The sequence below is a fragment of the Thrips palmi genome, unplaced genomic scaffold (genome assembly GCF_012932325.1).
Source record: "Thrips palmi isolate BJ-2018 unplaced genomic scaffold, TpBJ-2018v1 HiC_scaffold_19, whole genome shotgun sequence".
Classification (NCBI taxonomy): Eukaryota; Metazoa; Arthropoda; class Insecta; order Thysanoptera; family Thripidae; genus Thrips; species Thrips palmi.
In genome coordinates, this window is record NW_023144628.1 from 12,605,622 (window position 1) to 12,620,997 (window position 15,376).

At 45.8% G+C, this 15,376-nt stretch overlaps 1 protein-coding gene across 1 annotated transcript; it reads right to left on the reverse strand.

Annotated features, from left to right (window-relative positions):
* Positions 1-11,539: 11,539 nt before the first annotated feature.
* Positions 11,540-13,817, reverse strand: LOC117646406. Its single transcript, XM_034387303.1, has 2 exons — positions 13,665-13,817; positions 11,540-11,896 (listed from the first exon to the last, which is right to left on the reverse strand). The coding sequence occupies exons 1-2, from the start codon at positions 13,740-13,742 to the stop codon at positions 11,600-11,602; spliced, it is 375 nt and encodes a 124-aa protein (XP_034243194.1). The 5' UTR covers positions 13,743-13,817; the 3' UTR covers positions 11,540-11,599.
* Between the last annotated feature and the right edge of the window lie 1,559 nt (positions 13,818-15,376).

The window sequence follows — 15,376 nt, forward strand, 5'->3', positions numbered from 1 at the left end:
GGTTGTTGCTCCAAGAGTTTGTACATTATGTATGGCCTGACTCCTTTACAGATGCTATTACCGCATTCAACTAATCTTCTGTTACTGTACCCTCTATACAACAAATACGTATTTTGCCAAGAACCAGAAGCAGTGCCCTCTTAAGCTTTTATGAGCTAATTTTGTCAGATGTAACAAAGACTGTTCATCACTGAGAATGAAAAAATCATGATCAAAACCCCATTTTGGGCGAGGTATACTGAATCGCTCAAATTTGGGCAGTTCTTTCAAAAATTCTGTAGCTTCTAAGATCCAATGACCTTGTCGCTTTAAATAAGTTCTTATATTCTGGTGACGGATCAAGATTATCACAATTATCTTCTAATTTAGTCACTTCTTTGAGATGGGAGATTGGCCGAAAAAAAGCTATTGAGGTACGAAGTGGCAACGCGGTAGTGCATGGGTTCGAAACAGACCGATGGAAAAAGAGTTAAAAGCTTTATCCTTTCCCTATTGTCCCCGAGATGCCACACTCTCATTAGGAACGTGACATCACGTTGAAACGAACGTGACAACATGTCACGTTCGTTTGAGCATTGTGTCACATTCGTTAGAGTGTGAATTGTCCAAAAAACAGCTTGTTCACATTCAAACGAACGTGACACAGTGCTCAAACGAACGTGACATTTTGTCACGTTCGTTTCAACGTGATGTCACGTTCCTAGAATGAGAGTGCACTTGCCCGCACCATAGATTAGTCATGTCATGGCCTTTGAAAGATGAAACTGTAGCCAAGCCCAAAGAGAAACCTCAAACCAAAACGAAAGCTGAAACCATAGAGGTGGCCACTCCTGCAGGAAAACCTAAGCCCAAAGTGATCGCAAAGCCCAAAGCTCTTCCAAAAAAGACTTCCGAGCCAAAGGTTGCCAAGCCAAAAGTTGCCAAGCCAAAGGCACCTGTCAAGCGCAAGTGCTGAGACTGTTTTTTTTTTAAATATTTGATTAAAGCAGCTGCCAAACCAAAGGCACCTGCTGAGCGCAAGTGCTGAGACTTATTTTTTCTTCAAATATTTGGGTACTTGATTTCTCATGTTTTCTTTACAGCACTTTTTTTTTGTTTCGTTTAATATTTTTATATGTTTATGATGTTATGTCACAAGAGTTTTATTTTCCTGTGAAATAGATTTTTTTTGGTAACACGACGGTTCACACCAATTTTTTTCACATATTGAAGTTTTGCCTAATGTAATTTCGCATAGACAGTTTTACACAATTTTTTTCACACAAATTTCTTTTCACGTACAATGCCAGTTAACACACATTCATTTCGAAGGGTTTCAAGGGACACGAGGCCACTAGCCACCAACGCCACAAGCCATCAAGGCCACTACGTTAAATTGTGGCCACGGCGAGCCAAGTACTCCAGGAAGGGGACGTCTTCTAGGGATAGAGTTCGGTATCGAATCAGGGGTGATTCGATTCGGGGACAGATAGATATATTTGCTTTGACCGGAATGATTCTGAATTTCGAACAGACGTTGGTTCCTCTTCGAATCGGTTCTTAAATGCAGTTCTAACTCCACTGTAGTCAGAATTTAAATTGTACTTACGTTTGCAAAAAGCAAGCACACTTGGGGAGTGTAATTAAATTGTTGTTTGACTACAATTTTGGTTGCCCTTTTATGCAGTTTTGTAAGCAACTTCATAGTTCAGCCAAATCAGTGTTCTATTTTGTCCCAATTCCAAATAAATTAACTAAATTCTCCAAATTTAGTTCCTTTTGTGTGTTTGAATAACCAGAATATTGGTCAGTCAGTTGCGCGGAATTCGTTAAGATAAAGAAACGGCAGCGGTTCTAATACGGATTTTTTTTGCCCTATCGTTTATAAAAATGGATATGCTTCTCCGCTTATAAAATTGTGAGACTTACGGTATAAAACGTCAGTTTGCGTAGAAATTGTGATAGCCAAGTGCACATTATCTAGCCAAGTGCACATTGTCTATGGTTAAGGGGGCTCATACATGTTAAAAGCACTTTTTTTTCAAAAAAAATTTTGATGTAGACGGATTAAGATTTTACAATTTCTGTGTTAAAATCCTTTTAGATAATTGAGTAAGCTTCATTTTGGCTTAAGGGAAAGTGACTTTGGACATTTTTTGGAGATTTAGTCGAAACGTTTAAAATTTTGCTTCTCGTAAGATTTTGTTCGCATACTTGCTCAGATCTGTGGGGAAAAAATCAGGGAGACTCATCCCCAGTAGTGTCATAGAATTGACTAGAATGGGCTTAATATCTGCAATAGTTTTCAAGAAAAAAAATAAAAACAATTTTTTTAACAATTTTTTAAACAAATTTTTCAACAAAAAATTGTTTTTATTTTTTTTCTTGAAAACTATTGCAGATATAAAGCCCATTGTAGTCAATTCTATGACACTACTGGGGATGAGTCTCCCTGATTTTTTCCCCACAGATCTGAGCAAGTATGCGAACAAAATCTTACGAGAAGCAAAATTTTAAACGTTTCGACTAAATCTCCAAAAAATGTCCAAAGTCACTTTCCCTTAAGCCAAAATGAAGCTTACTCAATTATCTAAAAGGATTTTAACACAGAAATTGTAAAATCTTAATCCGTCTACATCAAAATTTTTTTTGAAAAAAGTGCTTTTAACATGTATGAGCCCCCTTAAACTGCATTAAAACTGCAGTCGAACTGCAGTGCCCGATCAGTGGGTCACGGGATGGGGTCTTGTCATGTGGTCCGGGTCGTGCACGTCTCCGGACACGCCCGCCTGCCAGTGTAGTGGTCAAGTCCTCCGCTCCACGACCCGGAGGATCGTCGTTCGAATACCATCGCCGCCTACAACTTTCATCATCAAAAGTCGTTGAGTAACGAAGGAGAAGGGGGTTGGGTGGGTGGGAGAGAGTTCCCGAAGAACAAGGAATAAAGTTTTAAAGAATAAATTTTTTAAAATATAGTTAAAAGATACTTTGCAACTCCAGTTTTAACTGCTATTTTTAAAACGAGAGATGACCGTAGTCTAAACTGCAGATTTGACTGCAGTATTACAAAAAAACTACCAGTTTATTTGCAAGAAAACTGTAGTTAACTGCAGTTTAACTGTAGTTTCACTACAGTTAAATGCTGTATCTACATAAGTCCAACTGCAGTCTTACTATAATTTTTTTGTATGCGAAACGAACGTGACTTTTTGTCACGTTCGTTTCAACGTATGTCACTTTCCCTAGAATGAGAGTGCACTTGCCCGCACCATAGATTAGTCATGTCATGGCCTTTGAAAGATGAAACTGTAGCCAAGCCCAAAGAGAAACCTCAAACCAAAACGAAAGCTGAAACCGAGGTGGCCACTCCTGCGGGAAAAACCCTAAGCCCAAAGTGACGAAAAGCCCAAAGCTTTTCCCAAAAAAAGACTTCCGAGCCAAAGGTTGCCAAGCCAAAAGTTGCCAGCCAAAGGCACCTGTCAAGCGCAAGTGCTGGGACTTTTTTTTTTTTAAATTTTTGATTAAAGCAGCTGCCATACCAAAGGCCCTGCTGAGCGCAAGTGCTGAGACTTATTTTTTCTTCAAATATTTGGGTACTTGATTTCTCATGTTTTCTTTACAGCACTTTTTTTTTGTTTCGTTTAATATTTTTATATGTTTATGATGTTATGTCACAAGAGTTTTATTTTCCTGTGAAATAGATTTTTTTTGGTAACACGACGGTTCACACCAATTTTTTCACATATTGAATTTTTGCCTAATGTAATTTGCATAGACAGTTTTACAAAATTTTTTTCACAAAAATTTCTTTTCACGTACAATGCCAGTTAACACACTTTCATTTCAAAGGGGTTTCAAGGGACACGAGGCCACTAGCCACCAACGCCACAAGCCATCAAGGCCACTACGTTAAATTGTGGCCACGGCGAGCCAAGTACTCCAGGAAGGGGACGTCTTGTTGAGTCCGAAGAATAGTGGGACTCTCAGGGGAGGGTTGAATGATGGTGGTACACTGGTCACGATAACTGTCACTCTATTCCGGTGGTTCAATGGTCACAGGTCACAGGTCACAAGTTAATGAGGGCACCAAAACAACCAGTCGCGAGTATCCATCCTCTGCGACGGCCAGTGCGTGACTGCCTCTCCAGCGGCTGCGCTCGGGACGCGACCGCGACATGCTTACCCTGCACTTCGCCGCGTCGCGCCCCGTCCGCGCCTCGCCGCTGGGTATAGTCGGCTTCCCACAACACCCCGCACATTAATTTTAAACTCGCTCCTGCGAGTTTCTCAAAACTAATTCACACAAAAATTTGAAGTTACGGGGTAAGGGATAGAGGGGGATTCTAGGGATAGAGTTCGGTATCGAATCAGGGGTGATTCGATTCGGGGACAGATAGATATCTTTGCTTTGACCGGAATGATTCTGAATTTCGAACAGACGTTGGTTCCTCTTCGAATCGGTTGCACGGGACCGGTCAAAAGACGTTGTTTTTATATTATTGAAGCAAGACCAGATTTTTTTTTAAAATTCCTGCTCTATGTTCTTTCTTTATACAGATAATGTGGTTTGAAACACAGCATTTTTGGGATTTTTTTCTTTGTTTCAGTTCGAATTTGATTCGATTCTTAATCTTTAAACTTCGGATCGATTTAATTAGACAACTTTTTCGATTCGAATTCGATTTGAAACTTCTTTTTTAGATTCAATTCGAATTCAATTCGAAATGAAAATCCTTGATTCGCACATCCTTACCGTCAATCGGCAAGGAACTGCTAATAAATGGGTTCACACAAAAATTGTGTGAACAATGTGTAAACCATTATAAATGTGAAATGGTACTTTGTGTGAAAAAATTTGTGTGAAACCGTTTATGTGAAATAACATTAGGCAAAACTTCAGTATGTGAAAAAGTTTGTGTGAACCGTCGTAGAACCATTTTTTTTGTTTAGATATAAATAAATTTATATATTTTTAAATGTGGTATGGTGGTACTGAGCTCAGACTTCAATGCGATAGTATTTTCTTTAAGTTAGTTGTAACAAATTTCATGTTTATTTAGTATTAGTATGTTCAATGCTGAGAAGTCATTTACTATGATGCTAAATAAACCACCCAACAAGTGATATAGTGTGCATTTCCTTCTCATCATCCCCGCTTTTTCAATTTAAAGACAGCTCAGAGTGCGCACTGATGCAGCCCTGGAACGCCTGCCGACGATAGGATAGGCGGAGAGTCGCGTGGAGGCACCGGAGGCGAGCGGATCGTCCTCCGGCTACCTGGCAAAGGGACGCGAAATCGGTCTTCCTCGGCTGGGACGACCGTCGACGCAGGCAAACTACACGCGGCGCGTAGGGCTACCTGGCAGTGGGACGCGAAATCGGCCTCCCTTGGCTGGGACGACCGTCGCCGCAGGCAAAGATGCACGCGGCGCGTGGCGCGGGACGGAGGACCGAGTCGAGCCAGGCAGCCACGCTGCCGGGCTAGCCAGGGTAGTGCCGCGAGTCTATCGATAGGGTTAGAAATCGTGCCGTGCTACCACCCACATCCTGAGGATACTGCAAGCCCAGCGCCGAGAGACTTCGTCGCAGCGCCGCAAGCCCTACACGCAGAGGACGACGCGACGCGAGGAGACTCCAGCCGGGCCATCCGACGCAGCACGCGGGCCGGAGCGAGAGGGAGTGAAAGGGAAGGGGGGCTCTGCGCGCCCCCTGCAACTCAAGGTTTGGGGTGACCGCCGGTCACCCGGGCAAGGGCGCCCTGAGGGTTTACAGGCTGCGGACTGGAGAATGGCGCCGCCCGGCGTCTCCAGCTTCCCTGACCGCGTCCGCGACGCGTCGGTCCTACTGGTCGGCGATGTGTACGATAGCGATGGCGATGATGTGTGTGTGTGCGTGTGTGTGTGTCGCTCCCGGTGTGTGCGTGGCGCTGTGACGGTCGGGAGTGACGGGGTCGCCGCTGTGGGTGAGAGTGCAGTCGCGGCTCCAGGCCTCAGCGTCAGCGAGGCGCAGGGTCCTCCGGGATCGGGCACCTGAAGAAATGGGACCACGGGTTGTTGGAGTATCCGAATCAACAGGAATCAGCTGTCGCCGGCCGGAGAGCATGCGGAAGGTCAGATTGTGCACTGTGGCAAAAAGGTACGGAAAATCCTGTTAATTTTTTTGCCAGGATTCTCCGTAGCCCTCTTATCAATATTCTCCGTAGTCTCTTACAGTATTCTCCGTAGGGCCGCACAGTATTCTCTGTAAATCCGCACAGTCTTCTCCGTAGGACCTCGAAGACTGTGTAGTCCTACGGAGATCACTGTGCGGTCCTACGGAGAATACTGTGCGGTCCTACAGAAAATACTGTAAGAGCCTACGGAGAATATTGATAAGGGGCCTACGGAGAATTACCACAAGCTGTTTACAGAATTTTCCGTAGCTTCTTGCCACAGTGTGGCGTCTCGGTCAAGGGCAAGGTGAGCTGCGACGGACGGCTGCGTGAGGAGAGAGGCCGCAGTTTCCCAGAATCCCCCGCGCGTTCACCACGCCGAGCACCGGGTCGACGTCACCAAGGATTTCCCGGCTCCGCGTGGATTTCCCGCTTGTCGCAACGGCGGCCGGGCGCCGACTCTCAGCCAGCTTTGACCTGCGCGGGTGCACCGGTGCACCCACTGTCACGGCCGCGGGTACCAGGACATGCGAAGGGGCCGTAGGCGCGCCCCGCGGCCCTGCGAACCGAACGCGGGGTCCAGCAGCAGCTAACCGCGCGGAACGCAGCCCCTGACAATTTTCACAGCCTGGTGGCGGGTTTTTCCACAGGTTTATCCACGAAACGCTGGCGGCGCAGGCTGCAGTGCGACCGAGGGCTTTGGCCATGCACCACGCACGCCGTATCCATGCGGGAGGGACCGACGGCGCGACTCACCCTGCCCGACCCCTTGCGGCCGAAGACCAAAACCGGCGACTTGTGCCCCTACGATGCGGCGACGGGGCCGCGCACGAGTGGGGTCCGACCGCCAGCGGACGTCAGCAGCGGGACGGGCCCTTTTGGCCGCCTGGCCCTTTGTCTCCGATCCGCGCACAGCATGCCAATCCCCGGGGAGGGGGGGGGGGAGGCGGTCGCTGCCTACCCAGTTCCTAGGAAGTGCAGCCGAGTCGCCCGGGCCGGGCGGCGTCGGGCGACAGGAGACAACAACTTTACAGCCTGCAGGTGTTCTCCAGCCGTGTCGCCGGCTCGCACTGCTTCGGCCGCGGCGCCTTTCAGACGCGAGTGCCGCCGCCGCCGAGGTTTTCGACAAGTCCGGGCTTGTCCGGCCACGGGCATGCCGGGCCAGCACGTGGTGTTGGCCTGCTCGGGCAGCGACCCGGCCGAGTTCTGCCGCGGGGACGGCGGCAGGGGGTGTCAAAGCGAAGGCATTTCGCCAATATTGCAGGTGCAGCCAGGAGTGTAGCCGGCAGCTCGGCGTGCCCAGCGTTGGGGGGCAACTAGTCGGCGTGCGGCTGGCGAGTCTGTCGGCGCCTTTCGCTCTGAACAAGTCATCGCCAGCATGGTCGCATGAAGAAAGGGGAAGGGCGAAGAACCAAATCAAAACATAGCACCAACGCCGCAAGAAAGAAGACAAAGAAGAATTTCTCCTGGTTCCCACGATTGTGGGACGAAGCAGGGGGGCACCGGACTCGGTAGTGCGCAAAGAGACTGTCCCGGGGCGGAGGTCTGTGTGACCCCTTCCGGGGGAACACAGGCCCCCAACCCCAAGGCTGGTACTGCGAGCCGGAGCGTGCAGCCGCTGAGTTCCTCCGCCGAGTTAAAGTGTCACCTTAGTAAGGACGACCATGTTCCGTTTTGCAGTGCAGGCGGGCATGTGTCGGGCCCGAAATGGCATACGATCATGTGTGGTCCAGCCTCTGATGATGATGATGATGATGATGATGATATAGGATAGGCACGCCCGCACGCCACCGAAGCGCGGTGGCTGGCCTACCCCACAGGGGCTCAACGTTCCTTAAAGTTGGACGCAGCTCACAACGCTCCGTTTGAAGAGAGTAATCCTACATTCCCCACAGCAACTGGCCAAGTTCAGTAGCCTACCATGTGAAAATGTAACTTCCGAGCCAGTCGTGTAATTTCCGTGCCGACGAAAAAAAAAGGTTTTACCCCTATTTTCGTCACTATCACTCGAAAATCCTGGCCCAAGTCAGAAATCAGTTCTAGAACACTAGCCCCATACACCTGCGAATTTTTTATTAAAAGCATTTCAAGAATAAACCGAGGGGGAAATCACTCTTAAAAACTGTGACCCGACTACTCCCTATTACGTTCTATTACGCTATTACAGCAGGCTTATTATGTTCGAAAATATCCAGATTTAGTCTAAAATCGGACCCTAATTAGGGAAAATCTTTAAAAATTTGGCTATTACGCTATTACTATTACGCGTAATACTAGGAATCGGTGTCCCGACTATTACGCGAGTGATTTCCCCCTCGGAATAAACAAATTGGGGGCCAAAAGGACCCACATTTTTGGCAACTTCCCATAAGAATGCTTCAAGAACAATGCGACAAGCAAAACAAAGAATTGGTCAGGCAGTGCGAGGACAAGGAAGTCCACAAGGAACACAATAGAATATGAGAGCAAGAATTAGAAGCTGTGAAAGACGACTGTAAAGAATTGGAAGCTGTAAAGGTAGGCATGTCAGAAACTGCTGAAGACACTCTCATTCCAGGAACGTGACATCACGTTCAAACGAATGTGACAAAATGTCACGTTCGTGTGAGCATTGTGTCACGTTTGTTCCGATGTGAATCAGCCCTAAATGAGCTTATTCACATTCAAACGAATGTGACACAATGCTCAAAGGAACGTGACATTTTGTCACATTCGTTCGAACGTGATGTCACGTTCCTGGGATGAGAGTGGAGTCATGTCAGAAAGGATTGGAAGCTATAATTGAATCTTGCAAGAAGAAAGATGTTCAGAACAGTCAACTACTTGTCAAGCTTATGACAAACCAAGCATGAAGAACTAAACAACAGCAGGTAAGAAAGTCATATATTCACTGTCGAGTTATTGAAAATTGAAAAATTATACCTATTAGGCTAGAAGCACTAAAATTCGCTGATACTTATGTTGCATGTGAAAAGAAGACTGCCTAAGATTATGAGTCTGTCTTTGAAGAAAAGGATGGCATTTCACGGCCAGAATCTATAAGTAACGCCTCACAATACAAGTGCATGTAATCTTTGAATACAAGGTAGGTGTACGCCAGACAATGGCTTGTCGTAACAGGCTTCGCGATGCTGCGCCAGTCACGACAATCCACGCCTAGCGTTTAAACCTACGTTGGCCTGCGGCGCTGGCCTGCCTTCGGCAGGCTCCGTCCCTTGCTGAACGGCACGCAAAGAGTCGGAATGGGTTCAATAGGGTACTTCGGAGAAAACCCAGACCGGAAGTCAGCGACAGAACGGGAGAAACAAAAGAGCGTCGGGAGGCTGTGCTGAGCGGTGGTGGGGGTGAAGGCGGCGCGCGCATTCTGCCCCCACCCCGCCGATTTCGACCCCTTCCACCGCTCAGCACGGTCTCCCGACGCCCTTTTGTTTCTCCCGTTCTGTCACTGACTTCCGGTCTGGGTTTTCTCCGAAGTACCCTATTTTCGTAATCAGCACCCTCAAAGACAGAAGAAGCGATATAAAACTTGGTTCAAAGTTAAAAGGCACTGAAAAGTTGCCCTTTTTTGCCGATTTGTAAGTGTTTTTTGATTGGTTTCACCGAATAATGGTTTAAGATAGAAGGGTGAATTTGGCGTGTGGCGAGCCAAGGACATACCCAATACCGTGCAAAATCTCAGCCAGATCGGCCGAGCCGTTCAGTAGGTGGCCCACTTTTTTTTTAAGTTTCAAAACTTGAGGAGCGCCGTCCAGATCTGAAAGTAGGTGTAAAATCATGAATTTGATATAAATATGATTAGATTTGGACCATGTTTAGGGGTCCATCAAGCACCTGAACTTTAAAGAAAAATTGAAAATGGATTGGTTTACTAAAATCGTGCTGTTTCTAGAGTCTTTGACCGATTTTCGATTGCAAAACGGCGATCTTTTCATTAAAGTGCGTTTCACTCGATGAGGTACATTACATGACGATCAAACGCATTGCCTTTTCCAGGGGCGTACAATCTCGTTTTTAGCCCTAAATCCAACATGTTCTTGCGTTTCGAAGGTGTTTGAGTCGTCCGATCGTATTGCTTGGGGCACCATTCGACGCGCCTGATCAAACCTTTCAAAAAAATGTCTCGGGCGTCAAAATCGGTTAGGTTGCTACCGTACAGGAGCAAAAAACACTGAAATTTGCCGGAAAAGTGCACTTTTGTGTTACAAAATATCTGGTTTGGCTTCTGGTCGGATTTTTTGTGGTGCCATTTGACGCGCCTGGTCAAAAACTTTCGATAACCGTCGCAGACGTCCAAAATCCGGTGGGTTGCCGACCCTTCAAGCAAAAAATGTCGAATGTCAAAAATTCGTCTGGAGGATAGGCAACCCACGGATTTGGACGTCTGCGACGGTTTCGAAAGTTTTTGACCAGTCGCGTCAAATGGCACCACAAATAATCCGACCAGATGCTAAACCAGATATTTTGTATCACAAAAGTGCACTTTACCGGAAAATTTCAGTGGTTTTTGCTCCTGTACAGTAGGCAACCTAACCGATTTTGACGCCCGAGACATTTTTTGAATGGTTTTGATCAGGCGCGTCGAATGGTACCCCAAACAATCCGATCAGACGACTCAAACACCTTCAAAGCGCAGGAACATGTTGGATTTAGGGGCTAAAAACGAGATTGCACGCCCCTGGAAAATAGGCAATGCGTTTGATCGTCATGTAATGTACATCATCGAGTGAAACGCACTTTTCCGAAAAGATCGCCGTTTTGCAATCGAAAATCGGTCAAAGACTCTCGAAACAGCATCGATTTTAGTAAACCAGTCCATTTTCAATTTTTCTTTGAAGTTCAGGTGCGTTGATGGACCCCTAAACATGGTCCAAATCTAATCATATTTATATCAAAATTCATGATTTTACACCTACTTTCAGAATCTGGACGGCGCTCCTCAATTTTTGAAACTTTAAGAAAAAGTGGGCCACCCTGGCGTTCAGGAGGAGTAGTGAACACAGACAGTCAGACAGACAGAAAAAGTTTTTCAACCCCACTCAGCCAATGAAATGAGATAGTTGACTTTAATGCTTTTTTCCCTCTCAGGAGACAGTCTACGAAAATATAGAGAAAAATTAGTTCTTCTGTACTGTACAAAAAATAAAAATTAATTTTAGAAAATTCAATGGCCCAGTTTGCTTTTCTTTGTCACCCCTCTCGTGCACCTCAAAACAGCCATGTTCGAAAGGACCGTCACGCATACAAAATCGGACATCCAGCATCCGTCTCAGAGTATACAGCTTGAAAAAGTGCCGCGGTAGCATAGCGGCCACCGCAGCTCTCATGCACCTAACACTGGGACTCACGAAAAAAAAAATCAACGAAAATGTTTTGGGATAGCTTTAAAAGAAGTTGTCAGGTGTACTATCAATTTGTTGTCAGTAATGGTTTCACGTTTATTTCGCAGTACAGTTACTCTTTGGTCCTGGTTTACTTGCCGCCCTGCCCCACGTAGGTGTTGATTTTGCCTGCAGTGCAGTGAATGATTTCGGCTCCGATGACAGCGACGCCGGGCACGACGCTGGTCAGGGTGCACGTGATGACGCTACGCATGTAGGGTCCGATGTTGACCCCGCCGACCTGCGACACCTGCACGGCCCTCGTGTGGCAGGTGCAGACTCCGGCCCAGGCAGCGGCGCCGAACTGCGGGTACTTGTTGTAGGCCGCCAGCGTGCACGCCCCGACGTAGTGGCCGAACTTCCAGCCGTGCGTCGCGACGAAGTTGTCCTGAAATTGAGAAACAGCGCGGATCCGATGTCAAATAGCATTTTAAAAAAAGGACGCCTTTGCGCGTGTCAGGCGCGGATGGAATTTTTCTGAGTAGGATTTGGTCCATGTACTTGGAATAACTCGCACGCCATAATCGTTAAGTATTTCAAGAAGTTTAAGATGGTCAAAGGCTTTGGACATGTCCAAAATTAATGCAGTACTTTTTGGTTACATTTAAGAGCATCAGTTTTTAATTCCATAGCAAGAGTAGTTGCGTGAGAGGTGGAGAGTCCCTTTCGAAAATCAAACTGTTCCTTAACTAAAATTCCATTCATATTTTTACAAAACTTATAATACGATTATGGAAGCATTTTTCATACATTTTAGCCAAATAAAGGTTTAGGGGTCGAAAACTATCAGGTAATGACCATCACCCTTTTCCTTGCAGAGAGCTGTTTCCTTGCTATACTTTCAACAATGTGGGAAAATACCAGATTGGAAAGATAGGTCGATAATATGGGCAAGCGGTTTTAAAAGATTTTCTCCTGTTTTCTTGAGGATTGCATTAGAAATTTCATCAAGGCCGGATCAATACTCAAAATGGGGTATTGATCAAGACATTTTCATTGTCAGTGAAATGCTAGGGGTAAAGACGTGCCTTTTGCCTACCTAAAAACAAAAACGTGCCTGTCGCCGCGTGGAAGGGAGGACAAAATTGGGCAATAAATACTAATGAATTCTAAGTTCCTTGCGAAATTGTGGCGATACTTTCGTCTATCGCCTCTTAGATTTTCTGTGCCGCCCTTCATTGGCGAACACATCTGTATCGCCCGCAAAGGTATACCTTTTCGGTTTGGAGTGACAGTACAGTCAGGGATCCTTAACTTACCTCATAAGGGCATCATAACGTTATCATAAGAGTTAGTGTTATTACCCTTAACTTCTAACATCTTTTCAAAAGGGTAAATGTTAAAAATTTTTTATATCCCGAAAATTTGTGTCGTAATTTTGCAAATACTTTCATAAAATAACTACCTTAACTTGACGAACAAATTTTCTTATGTTAAAAGTTATCAAAAGTTTAGGGATAAATGTTTAAATTTAAGAAATCTGCAGTTTCAGAAAAGTTCTAGTTTTATGATACGTTTCTTAGCATAGCTCGGTTTTAATAACGCGCAGCATTTCTCACAAAAACGAGCTTTATTTCCAAGAATACGTAATCTGTCACACGACTGCACGTTTTTGTACAGGAGCCAATGTAATTGACAGGATGACTGTTTGCGACCTTCATTTGCAGGGATCGACTTTACAAGACCATTGAAGCCAGCTGAAAGTACTTTTGCTCCGGTTTTTCCCCCCCTAAAGAATAAAAAATCTGAACGACCAAATTGAGGATTAATTTGTAAATAAGAATATTTTTGTAAATTGACGAAAAAAAGATGGATGATCAGATCGTTTTTGAAATTTACGAGCAGTTCGTGGTACAGATTTAACAGACAATTAATCGTAATTTCACAAAATAATCCCGGACAGTGTAGGTTATTTTTTATGTCTCGAATTTGTGTCGATATACTTTTGCAAGTACTTTCATAAGTCCGTACCCTTAACCTTGAGCGAACATTGTCTTATGTTACGTTATGAAAGCAGTGTTAGTTAAATGTTAAGTTAAGGATCCCTGCAGTACAGAAAAGTTTCTCAGTAGTATGATACGTTTGTGTAGCATGAGCTCGGTATAATTACAGCGCAGCATTTCTCAGTAGAAAATCGAGCGTTTACTCCAACATACGTAATGCGTGTCGGACACGGCCTGCTGCGCGGCGAGCAGGAGCCCCAAGGCGGGCAGGATGACTGTGGCGACCTTCATGGCGGGATGCGACTTGTCCCGACCCACGGCCCGCCGCGGTACTTATTGCTCTCCGGTACGCTCCCCGGGTGGGAAAGAATACCACGAAAATCGTGACACGCGCAGCTGCTGCCATTCTCCCTTATACAAACAAGTCTGATTCATGAAACTTATGGCACGAATAACTATGTGCAATCTTATCGTGGGACCGCGGGGCACCGTACAAATTTTACGCCTCGATTGTGTTGTTGTTTCTATTAATATTATTATAAATATTTCTTCTATTCTGTGTTTTTTTTAAGGGGTCTTGGTGGACTAGGCACACACTAATTTTGAACTATGATGAACCGCACGCAAAAGAGAATTTTTGAGACGAAGCCACACCCATGCACGTTCCCAAAAAGGTCCATCACGACATGTTACAAAGTCGCCCGAAGCAACCCAAAGAAACGTATTTTACATCTGTATACCTCTATTGCCCAATAGAAGGCCCGTCCAGTTTTGTCTGTGTCACATTATTTTAGTAAGATCTCTTACATATGTCTTACTTTAATGCACCCTCCAACTCCTCTCCCCCTCCTTCCTAGGTCCATCGTCGGTTTAACCTGCAATCCCCATGGCTTTAAAATAGGGCCGTCATCAGTGGTTCGCAAACCACTCCGAAGTAGTGACCCGATATTTGCACGGCGCTTCATCTCCACTTCCAAAATTAATTAAAATCCCTTCTATTGTTAAGACAGGCTCATCTTTTGTAAATAGTTTCTGCAATAGTTTTACTCGTCAAATGTATGAGATTTTATTGCATTATGTTGTTGCGCTGTCACGACTTTCACATTTGTCCCCGAGCGAATCCGAGTAGTGCACGATTTCTCGCAGCACGACGTTCAAGTCGTCAACTGACGAGTACTTTCAAATCGGTATAAGAGGGCTCTCACAAGTCACAGTATTCAAACGAGTCACCATGGCGTCCAAGACACTTGCCCTCTTCTTTGTTCTCGCTGTCCTCGTAAGTCTGCAGATCGTGAGCCATTGAGAGCGAAAGGGCAAATTTCACGTCCTTGCCTCCCTTTGTCACTGAAACGCGTTTTACTGTAAACATATCTCCTCGGATTCCCTGGAGGGTTATTCACAGGAGACGCACTGAAAAATTAAGTGCGTACTCAGTACACACTAATGTTTTCAGTGCGGTTTTACCGTGATGTCGCGGTTGACTTTTTTGAGAGAAGTGTATGGTAGGAAGAGGCTGCGGTGGTCAAAAAAGACAACCTGGGCGAATTATCTTTCGTTCAAGTGAAAAACAAAGCCAAAACTCCGGTGCGGACGTGTTGCCTTGTTTGACCACCCTATTATCTCCGAAATGAAATCGCACGAATGAGGTTCTTTTCTTTAACTTCTCCAACGACCGACCTTCTCAGAGTTAAGGTGGATAATGTTTGAGTTCTGTCTTTGTTTTTTATCTTGACTGGTGCTCTGTTCCAGGTGGCCGTCGCTCTGCCCTGGGCCCTCGCAGCGTACCCAGCGTCGTGCATGGCCTCCCCCCAGGCGGCTTACGACTGCACCGCTAAAGAGAGGGCTGCGGCTTTGGCTGTCAAGAAGCCAGCTGCCGCGGGTGGAAGTCAGCCAACGTGCTATGCAACCATGTGATGAAGGAATAA